Genomic DNA, 11,575 nt, shown 5'->3' with positions numbered 1-11,575 from the left:
TCCCTCCCACCCGGCTTACTCACTCTTCCAACTTCTTCCATCGGGCAGGAGATACAGAAGTCTGAGAACACACACGAACAGACTCAAAAACAGCTTCTTCCCCGCTGTTACCAGACTCCTAAATGACTCTCTTATGGTCTGATCTGATCTCTTCACACATCTTCTGCACTGAGTAGTACTACACTCCTGTACGCTTCACCCGATGTCTGTGTCTATGTATTCACATATCTTTGCCCTATTATGTATTTTTTTTCATGTACTGAATGATCTAACTGACCCTCACGCAGAAAAATACTTTTCACTGTACCTCGATACACGTGACAATAAACAAATCCAATCCAATCAACCAGTCAGCCCGTACTTGAAACTTTAAATGGCAACTTCAAATTGGAAGATCACGCTGCGTTTTTCCATAAACAGGGATCCTTTCTCAAAGTGGGAGCTGATCCTTTCTGAGGGCCAGTGGCTCCGGCCACACACCATGATTGTGCTTCATGTCTGAGTGGAAAACAGAGGAACTCCAACAAGATATTCGACTACGGGGAAGGGGGGCGGGGGTGACAGCAGCCTCGTAAGAAGGCACATAAACCTGATCCTCTCACAGTGTCAGTCAGCAATCTGCACACAGCAGGGAAAATCAGCAATGGCTTCTCAGCAGAGGGAGAGACAGTAGTTAGAGAAACATTTGGGAGTGACAGTAGGAGATTATGAGAGAGAGAAGGGGGGGATAGAGAGTGAGAGGCTGATAGAAACAGAGAGGTGGCGGGTTGCTGAGAGGGTGACAGACAGGGTTGGTGGTGGGTTGGGATGTAGTGTGGAGTTCACGAGGATGTGACAGGGCAGAGGACATCCAGATTTAACCCCTCGCATTCCAGGGACCCCATAGGAAGAATGTGAATGAAAATCGGGCAGGAGAAAGTGCCAGGAAATCCCTGAAAGATGTTCTGTTGGAGAATAAATCTGCTGCTTGCTGCTTTCAAATTATAGACTTAATTCGGGAGCAGAATGGACATTCAGGTGTCGATACGCCCGAGAGGAAGGGCAAAGGTTATAGCTGCCACTATGGTGACAATGGCTGCAATGGGCCTGCTTCAGGCCGACTCTTCCCTTGGTTCATTACGAGCTTTCCTTCAGCACACAGGTACAGCATCACCACTCCGGAAGGATTGACGGTGACGGTGAACTTGGTGTCGACCTCCAGGTCGCGCCAGACCCAGCCCGTGTACACATCCTGAGCCTAAATCCAGAAGAAAGCAAAACAAAATGAAACCCATCGGCTCCGACACAAGCCTGGCAACGAACCTGAAAACAGCTCGCAGAGTTCCCGCCAGGCAAAAAAAACACACTTTGAGGGGCAGCACGGTGGCACAGTGGTTAGCACTGCTGCCTCACGGCACCGAGGTCCCAGGTTCGATCCCGGCCCTGGGTCACTGTCCGTGTGGAGTTTGCACATTCTCCCCGTGTCTGCGTGGGTTTCGCCCCCCACAACCCAAAAATGTGCAGGGTAGGTGGATTGGCCACGCTAAATTGCCCCTTAATTGGAAAAAATAAATTGGGTACTCTAAATTTTTTTAAAAAGGAATTTAAAACAAAAAAGGAATCTCCAGCAGGATGTACTGTTTGGTCTGACATCAGTGATGACACCCCTTGATGGACTTGGCTGGCGGCCAATGAGCGGTTTCAGATTGCCGGGGCTTGGCTGATTGCTGATGACCGTTCTGGAATGTTTCTTCCTCTGTGAGACTGTGTTTCCTGGTTTTAATTTGTTTTGAACTCAGATCTGAAGGAAGCTCTGTTGGGTTTCTTTCCCCCTGAGAGAGTGAACATCTCCCAAACATCCAGTTGGAGACTCTGTTTTCTCCTCAGTAAAAGTGGAGGACATTCAAGTGAGACTTGGAAACCAAGTAAGAAAGCAGGTTTGAGGGGAAATCCAGACAAACCACCAGCTGAGGCAGGATCAGTTGTACACAAACCCTTTTTTACAATCTTGTGTGGAGAATGCTGTTCTTAGCGCTAAATGTCTGTTGTCATTCTGGTGGAGTTGGAAACAAATATGAATTAAAAAGACCTGAGGCTGCTCTTTTGACTGAAGGCCCAGTTTCATAAAACCTGGGAGTTCTGACTGAATGCCGCTGCCAGAAGATCCTTGTCGGCAATCCAATCGGTGTTTTTTTTTATGTAGAGCACCCAATTCATTTTTCCCAATTAAGGGGCAATTTAGCGTGGCCAATCCACCTACCCAGCACATCTTTGGGTCGTGGAGGTGAAACCCACGCAGACACGGGGAGAATGTGCAAACTCCACACGGACAGTGACCCGGAGCCGGGATCGAACCCGGGACCTCGGCGCTGTGAGGCAGCAATGCTAACCACTGTGCCACCCACCGTGCTGCCCTGCAACGGTGGTTTTACTCACTCTGTGTCTTGGGAGGGCAGACTACTGCTGCAAAGACTTCAACATCCGAAGACAGGACGCTCGTCTTCCATTTGATATTAATCCTCTTCATATTCTTAACCCCCCCCCCCCCCCCGGTGTGTGTGTCTGTCGTGTGTGTGTTTGGGTAGAGGGGGGGACAGTAAAAGGTGAGTAGTAGATTAGCTGGCCGTTATTCTATTGTAAGTATTGTATGTCTTATCTCTACTTTTGTTTATAAATAAACAGTTATTGTTTTTCACTTACAAATCTGGTGCCTGGAAGTCAAGAACTTTCTAATGAATTATGGGTTAATTCACTTGCATTGGTGGGCAGCAGGGTGGGTCAGCGGTTAGCACTGCTGCCTCACGGCATTGAGGATCCGGGTTTGATCCCGGCTCTGGGTCACTGTCCGTGTGGAGTTTGCACATTCTCCCCGCGTCTGCGTGGGTCTCACCCCCACAACCCAAAGATGTGCAGAGTAGGTGGATTAGCCATGCTAAATTGCCCCTTCATTGGAAATAAACATTGGGTACTCTACATTCGTTTTAAAAATTCACTTCTGTTGGACTTTGGGGCTGGAATCAGCCACACACTAGACCAGGCTGTCGATACAGGGAGAAAGTGCAAACTCCACACAGACACGGTACTGTAGCACAGTGGTTAGCACTGTTGCTCCACAGTGCAATTGATTCCCGGTTTGCGTCATTGTCTGTGCGGAGTCTGCACGTTCTCCCCGTGTCTGCGTGCGTTTCCTCCGGGTGCTCCGGTTTCCTCCCACAAGTCCCGAAAGACGTGCTGTTTGATGAATTGGACATTCTGAAATCTCCCTCTGTGTACCCGAACAGGCGCCGGAATGTGGCGACTGGGGGATTCTCACAGTAACTTCATTGCAGTGTTAATGTAAGCCTACTTATGACACTTATAAATATTATTATTATTACCTAAGACCGGAATTGAACCCGTGTCCCACTGTGTTACCGTGACATCCTGTGGAAGTGAAATCCACATTCCTGCTCCCTGCCCTGGTACAGAATTTCCTCCTACATTCATAGATATTACAGCACGGAAAGAGGCCACTCAGTCCATCGACCACAGATTTGACGACACTAATCCCATTTTTCCAGCGCTTGGCCCAATCATAAATCATAGAATTTACAGTGCAGGAGGCCATTCGGCCCATCGAGTCTGCACCGGCCCTTGTAAAGAGCACCCTACCCAAGCCCACACCTCCACCCAATCCCTGTACCCAGTAACCCCACCTAACCTTTTCTTTTTGGACACTAAGGGCAATTTAGCACGGCCAATCCACCTAACCCGCACATCTTTGGACTGTGGGAGGAAACCGGAGCACCCGGAGGAAACCCACGCAGACGCAGTGATCCAAGCCAGGAATTGAACCCGGGTCCCTGGCGCTGTGAAGCAACAGTACTAACCACTGTTCTACCATGCCACGCCTTGATACTCATAACCTCGCCATTCTGCTATTACCCTCCTGAATCGGGTTTACACTCTTTCTATTGCCTCTCTGTCCTGTGCAGATGACAAAGGGGAGCCCGTACTCACCGAGAACACCTCAGGGGCGGTGAGGTTGAGTTGGCTCAGAGATGTGGTGTAGTGGAATGGCATGTCTGTCCGCTGACTGAAAAAGGCCAATGCCATGGTTGACAAGGAAAGTTCTCTCATCCAGACTTCAATCTTGTTTTTACCCTGGGGGTGAGAGAGGGGAACAGGAAAAATGAACAGATATTGAAAATATATCATACAAACAAGGAGCCATTTGAGCCCCCTCCGCCATTTAATAAGATCAAGGCTGATCTGATTGTAACATCAAATCTGCATGCTGCCTGCTCCCCCCAATAACCTTTCACCCCCTTGCTTACCAAGAATCTATCCACCTCGGCCTTAAAAATATTTAACGGCTCTGTTTCCAACACCTTTTCAGGAAGAGGGCTACAAAGTTTCATGACCCTCACGGGAAAAAAAATTGTCTCGTCTCCATTATAACTGCGAGGCACGGGTGGCACAGCGGTTAGCTCTGCTGCCTCACAGCGCCAAGGACCCGGGTTCGATTCCCGGCTGGGTCACTGTCTGTGTGGAGTCTGCACGGTCTCCCCGTGTCTGCGTGGGTTTCCTCCGGGTGCTCCGGTTTCCTCCCACAGCCCAACGAGGCGCAGGTTAGCTGGAATGGCCATGATAATTTGCCCTTAGTGTGCAAAGGTGTGTAGGTCAGGTGGATTGGTCATAACCAATATGTGGGGGTACAGGGATAGGGCGGGGGAGTGGGCCTGGGTGCTCTTTCAGAGATTCAGTGCAGATGTGATGGGCCAAATGGCCTCCTTCTGCACTGTAGTAATTCTATGGATTCGAAATGAACGACCGAGCCCTTATTTTTAAACAGTGACACCCGCCCCCCCCCGAATTCTAGATTCTCCCACAACCATCCTCTCCACATCCACCCTGTCAATACCCCTCAGGGTCGTATAAGCTTCAATCAAGTCGTCCCTTACTGTTCCAGATTACTGCAGATACAAGTGTAATGTGTTCACCCTTTCCTCAGAACACAACCTGTCCATTCCTGGTATTAGTCTGGTATCTTCACTAAACCTGCTTCCAATGCATTTACATCCTTCCTTAAACAAGGTGACCATTGCTGTAGAATACTCCAGGTGCCCTGTACAACTGAAGCTATAACGTCCTGGAACGGTCGAGGCATGTTAATGCCACACACCGATATTAATGTGTAAATTGGCCGACAAGTTAGTGCAATTAAGGAATTTGTCACGGGTCACAAATCTCGAGAACCTGGCTTTCTCTACTCTGCCGTTATCGTTGCATGTTCAGCTGGATCTGTACATTAATTGACCATTAAACTCACTGCAGAAAGTAAAATTTGCTTAATAACAGCTTGAGTACGGTTAACAACATGAATATTGTTAATAATCCCCAACCAACCTCCATGGTCCGAAAAGTAACAATTTAACCTCTTCAATCTCATTCCTTCAGCAGTTAATTGTTGCTGGAGATTTTAACGAGGCCGAATTTCACAACCACAGAGAGCTCACTTCCTTATGCATACTGTTTTTTAAAATAAATTTAGAGTACCTAATTCTTTTTTTTGTCCAATTAAGGGGCAATTTAGCATGGCCAATCCACCTACCCTGCACATCTTTGGGTTGTGCGGGCGAAACCCACGCAGACACGGGGAGAACGTGCAAACTCCACACGGACAGTGACCCAGAGCCAGGATCAAACCTGGGACCTCGGCGCCGGGAGGCAGCAGTGCTAACCCACTGTGAAACTGTGCTGCCCCCTTACACATACTGTAAGAAACCCTTATTCGGGGGCGGCACGCAGCACAGTGGTTAGCACTGCTGCCTCACGGTGCCGAGGTCCCAGGTTCGATCCTGAATCTGGGTTACTGTCCGTGTGGAATTTGCACATTCTCCCCGGGTTTCGTCCCCACAACCCTACATTTTCTTTTTTTAAATGTTCATCTTTCTCATGAACTTGTTGATTTGACTCCGATTCAAACCCCTTCTCAGCCCTTCCTCTATTCAATCCTCCGTTCTCATTGGTTGTTGTTGGTCCCACCATTCATGAAGCTCCCAGATGCCCGGTTACTCTCGCCTCCTCCGTTATCAGCTCACACCCCCAGCAATATTTCTCAACCTTCACTTTGGCACAACAGGGGATGGTCCACTCCAGAACGTTTTGTCTCACTGTGTAACTATAGTGGTCAGTGAAGGTTCGATATTGAAATGAAAATCGCTTATTGTCACGAGTAGGCTTCAATGAAGTTTACTGTGAAAAGCCCCTAGTCGCCATATTCCGGCGCCTGTTCGGGGAGGCTGGTACGGGAATCGAACCGTGCTGCTGGCCTGCCTTAGTCTGCTTTCAAAGCCAGCGATTTAGCCCAGTGAGCTAAACCAGCCCAGCAACCATACATGGATCCCTTTGTTCTGCACCTCTTTCAAATTATTTGCTTCATTCCAGCGGCTCCCAATGTGGCCACTAAGCAACACTTTGCCCATGACCCCAATCCCTGCTGCCAACTGTGGGCACCCATCCCCCACCCTCTACCTGGGAACCAAGGTCAGGGCTGTCAACTCCACGGTTACTGAAAGGGGTAAGGGATGTCACACGCCCACATATGCATTGTGGAAGGGACTTTAGTTGCCGGAATATTTGCCTTAATGCCCTGCATTCATTTTAACCAGCTGCTTGACTATATTTCATGGAAATAGGCACTTGGCAAGGCATGATGGATATTTAGCCTTATTTTTAGTCAAGAAGTTCTGTGTGAAACAGTCTGAAGGTCATACAATGTAACCAAGCACATTGTTTAGCTGTGAGCAGACAATTATTATTTTTGTTAGGCAAGGAACTCATGGCCTGTTATTAAACTCTAACTCCGGCCTGGTCGCTTTTCTGTCTTTTTGCTAATCTAAAGAATGCCTTTTGTCCTAGATATTGCTGACTGTATCATATAAATTGTTTGCCTTACTTTGTAAAGCGGGGACATTTGGAATGACTGTGGTCTCTCTATTCCCCCCCTCGAGCTTCATGTGAAATAAAGGACCTTTGGCAAAAACTCGAAGTGCTGACTTATAATTTCTTCAACACGCATGCAACACGCGAGCACGAGAGCACATGCCAACTCCAGCGCCTCCATTTGTCCCGAGAATGATTAAGTCATTGGAGGCATCGGCGACCTGTGACCTGTGACCTTTCGGTCCACGAGGTTTAATGGCGTTTTCACTCCCCTGGCCACATTCTTATCGTGCACTTTGATACTGGGCCCAATCCCCTCCCTCGCTCCTCACCTTCAGTAACATACGGCCCTGCAGCCCCAGCGGGTCTTGGTTGATCCTGATCAGCAGTTTATTCTGTAGGATGGACGAGGCCTCGATGGAGATAGCCCGCAGGTCATTCGACATAAAGAGGGGAGAGGCAAGTATGGCCCAGAGAGCCATCTGCGATTTGGACTGCTCATAGCTCAGGCCAAAGTTCCCAATAATTAACTGGAGAGCAAAAAAAAAAGAAAGGGTATGAGAGGGACGGAGGCAGCAGGGTGCAGCGACTGACTGCACCGCAAATATAACCTGCATTTATATAGCACCGAGGATGCAGCAAAACCTCACAGTCGAGCAACCAGGCAAAGTTTGACCCCAAACCGACGTGACGATCAGGTGAAGGCGGTTTTGAGGAGGGGGGGGGGGGGGGAGGGGGAGAGAGAGAGAGAGAGAGAGAGAGAGAGAGGTGGAAATCGGGAGTAGTTTAGGGCCCGCAGCTGAGGGCCCAGACATAGTCCACCAGTCGGGAAGAGATGGAGATGGGGGCCAGATTCGGGAGAGAGCCATTATCCGAGAGGATTGTGGGATTGGAGGAGGCTACAGACACAGGGACAAGGGAAAGATGTGTAAACGAGGGCGTGAATTTGAGACGTTGGCGTTTCAGGAGCCAGCGTGAGATCAAAGGTGATGGGTGAAAAGGAGTTGGCGTGAGTTAAGACAATAACGGTTAAGAGGAGCTGAAATTTATGGAATGGACAAAGCGAGCGACCGGCCAGGTGTACATTGGAATAGCCGTGTCTGGGGGTAACAGAAACATGGTGCAGTGTTTCAGCAGCTGGTAAGTTGATTCAGGGATGGAGTCAGGCAATGGCATAGAGGTGGACGTAGGTGGAGAGAATATAGGGTTAGAAGCTCAGCTCAAGGTCAAAGAGGACGTCATACGCATCTCAGGTAGTAACACAGGGAAAGGATAGAATTGGTTACAGGGAGGGTGGCACAGTGGTTAGCACTGCTGCCTCACAGTTCCAGGGACCCAAGTTCAATTACGGCTTCGGGTATCTGTGCGGCATCTGCACGTTCCCCCCGTGTGTCCGTGGGTTTCCTCCGGGTGCTCCGGTTTCCTCCCACAGTCCAAAGATGTGCAGGTTAGGTGGATTGGCCACGCTAAATTGCCCCTTAGTGCCCAAAAGGTTAGGTTGGGTTACTGGGTTACGGGGCTAGGGTGGAGGCATGGGCTTAAATAAGGTGCTCTTTCCAATGGCCGGTACAGACTTGATGGGCCGAATGGCCTCCTTCTGCAGTGTAAATTCTATGGGACCAGAGAGAGACACATGTTGGAGATTTCATTGCTCAATGGGATTGATGCTCGATCAATGACTCCAGAAACGAGATTGGACGACAATTGAAGGGTTTATTGGACAAGATGTTCCCCCCAGCATCGCAGGTACAGAATGCAGCAGCTGGGGAGACACAGGCTCTTATACTCCGCCTTACTGGGCGGAACCAGCAGGCAGGCTTCACCAATGACCTTGCTGTCTCAGGTACCTCCCACACCAATGGTGTTACAGCATCGACCTGGGTACCGTAATACCCCTAATACCGACTACCACAGAGATAAGAGCACTCGACACATTATCCAGACTCGAAACGTTAGCTCCTTTCTCTCCTCACAGATGCTGTCCGACCTGCTGGGACTCCTGCCAACACCCTGGGAGAAATGATCCTCCTGCCAATGGGAATAATCGTAAAGGTATCTCTGTCTGTCTCTCTCTATTACAGCCAACAAAATGCTTTGGAAGTGTAGCCCCGGCTGTAAAGTCGCAAGTGCTAAGTCTGATTTATTGGCACAGCAAGATCCCAGAGATAGCAGCGAGATAATAACGACCAGGGCAATCTGGATTTAGTGGCGTTGGTGGAGGGATGAACATTGCTCAGGACACCAGGGACAACTTGCCTTTGAACAGTTCCGCACGGGAATGTTTTACGTCCCAGTCATAGGGAGTGAACGCCCTCGGTTTAACGTCCCATTCAAAAGGCAGCTACCGTGCGGCGCTCCCTCAGTACTGACCCTCTGACAGTGCAGCACTCCCTCAGTACTGACCCTCTGACAGTGCAGCACTCCCTCAGTACTGACCCTCTGACAGTGTGGCACTCCCTCAGTACTGACCCTCTGACAGTACAGCACTCCCACAGTACTGACCCTCCCACAGTGCGGTACTCCCTCAGTACTGACCCTCTGACAGTGCGGCACTCCCTCAGTACTGATCCTCTGACAGTGCGGTACTCCCTCAGTACTGACCCTCTGACAGTGCGGCACTCCCTCAGTACTGACCCTCTGACAGTGCAGCACTCCCTCAGTACTGACCCTCTGACAGTGCAGCATTCCCTCAGTACTGACCCTCTGACAGTGTGGCACTCCCTCAGTACTGACCCTCTGACAGTACAGCACTCCCACAGTACTGACCCTCCCACAGTGCGGTACTCCCTCAGTACTGACCCTCTGACAGTGCGGCACTCCCTCAGTACTGATCTGACAGTGCGGTACTCCCTCAGTACTGACCCTCTGACAGTGCGGCACTCCCTCAGTACTGACCCTCTGACAGTGCAGCACTCCCTCAGTACTGACCCTCTGACAGTGCGGCACTCCCTCAGTACTGACCCTCTGACAGTGCGCACTCCCTCAGTACTGACCCTCTGACAGTGCGGCACTCCCTCAGTACTGACCCTCTGACAGTGCGCGCTCCCTCAGTACTGACCCTCTGACAGTGCGCACTCCCTCAGTACTGACCCTCTGACAGTGCGCGCTCCCTCAGTACTGACCCTCTGACAGTGCAGCACTCCCTCAGTACTGACCCTCTGACAGTGCAGCACTCCCTCAGTACTGACCCTCTGACAGTGCGGCACTCCCTCAGTATTGACCCTCTGACAGTGCAGCACTCCCTCAGTACTGACCCTCTGACAGTGCGGCACTCCCTCAGTACTGACCCTCTGACAGTGCGGCACTCCCTCAGTATTGACCCTCTGACAGTGCGGCAGTCCCTCAGTACTGACCCTCTGACAGTGCCGCACTCCCTCAGTACTGACCCTCTGACAGTGCGGAACTCCCTCAGTACTGACCATCTGACAGTGCAGCACCACCTCAGTACTGACCCTCTGACAGTGCAGCACTCCCTCAGTACTGACCCTCTGACAGTGCAGCACTCACTCAGTACTGACCCTCTGACAGTGCAGCACTCCCTCAGTACTGACCCTCTGACAGTGCAGCAGTCCCTCAGTACTGCGTTCAGAGCGTCGGCCTGGATTATGGGCTGGAACGCGACTTGAACCCACAACCTTGGCAGCTTACATTGACACTATGAATATTGAAAATACACAAGGGCTTTCATTCGTGGCATGCCGATTGGGAGCAGACATGTAAAGTAAGGCAGGGTACCATGTCTGGGTCGTTCCATCTCCCTGGGCCAGCCTCAAGCTGCAACACCTCCTGGTGACTCGAGTACCAGTCAATGATTCCTCGAACACTCTCCCACGAATCATCAATGTCATCGTAGTTCCTCCACAGATTGCAAATCTCGGCCAGGAACGTGTAGTTCACCTGGAAACAGCCCATTGGGACAATGAGAGAGAGAGAGAGAGAGAGGAGGGTTAGTCAGTGAGAGAGAGAAAAGGGGCAAACTGTCTTCACAGCCCCCAGGACATCCCAAAGTGAGTTTGGGCCATTTTGAGAGGGTTGTTACGTTGTCATGAGGAGGAGCAAACTGGTTTTGATGGTCCTGTACACAACACAGGCCTTTATTTCAGGTGCCCAAAACACAATAGGGAGGAAATTCGGCTTCAGCAACGGAGAGTCTTGATCAAAACCCTTCAAACTCAGGTTTGTAACCCAGTAAGGGCTTGGAGGGGGTACAAAGCAGATCCACCAGAATTATACCACAGTTCAAAGGGTTCAATTTTGAGGACAGGCCGCACAGACTGGGCCGGGGCTTTCCAGCCACACCACAATGTGGTGAACCAAACAAATATCCATCGTCTTCGGTGGGACTTGAAGATCGCGGCCTGGACGTATATTCGATTAAAGTTAGAAAATCAGCACGGTGGCTCAGTGGGTTAGCCCTGCTGCCTCACGGCGCCGAGGTCCCAGGTTCGTCAGGAGCTTTTTCCCAGGGTGGAAGAGTCAATTACTAGGGGGCATAGGTTTAAGGTGCGAGGGGCAAGGTTTAGAGGAGATGTACGAGGCAAGTTTTTTTACACAGAGGGTAGTGGGTGCCTGGAACTCGCTGCCGGAGGAGATGGTGGAAGCAGGGACGATAGTGACATTTAAGGAACATCTTGACAACTACATGGATAGGATGGGAATAGAGGGATAC

General features: G+C 50.3%; 1 protein-coding gene across 4 annotated transcripts in view; it reads right to left on the bottom strand.

The window, feature by feature from the left end:
- Window positions 1-245: 245 nt before the first annotated feature.
- naga (N-acetylgalactosaminidase, alpha) overlaps window positions 246-11,575 on the bottom strand; it is an 80,548-nt gene continuing 69,218 nt past the window's right edge. For 3 of the 4 annotated variants that reach the window (XM_038783403.1, XM_038783401.1, XM_038783402.1), the window contains exons 6-9: window positions 10,642-10,803; window positions 7,239-7,436; window positions 3,979-4,122; window positions 1,034-1,237 (exon numbers count right to left, since the gene is read on the bottom strand). In XM_038783403.1, the coding sequence (XP_038639331.1) occupies window positions 1,061-1,237; window positions 3,979-4,122; window positions 7,239-7,436; window positions 10,642-10,803 (681 nt within the window). In that variant the 3' untranslated portion in view covers window positions 1,034-1,060. Of the gene's footprint in view, window positions 1,238-3,978; window positions 4,123-7,238; window positions 7,437-10,641; window positions 10,804-11,575 lie in introns of all 4 variants that reach the window. The other variant, XM_038783404.1, reaches the window with a different exon arrangement.

The sequence above is a fragment of the Scyliorhinus canicula genome, chromosome 23 (genome assembly GCF_902713615.1).
Source record: "Scyliorhinus canicula chromosome 23, sScyCan1.1, whole genome shotgun sequence".
Taxonomy (NCBI): Eukaryota; Metazoa; Chordata; class Chondrichthyes; order Carcharhiniformes; family Scyliorhinidae; genus Scyliorhinus; species Scyliorhinus canicula.
This window is presented reverse-complemented; position numbering and strand designations above follow the sequence as displayed.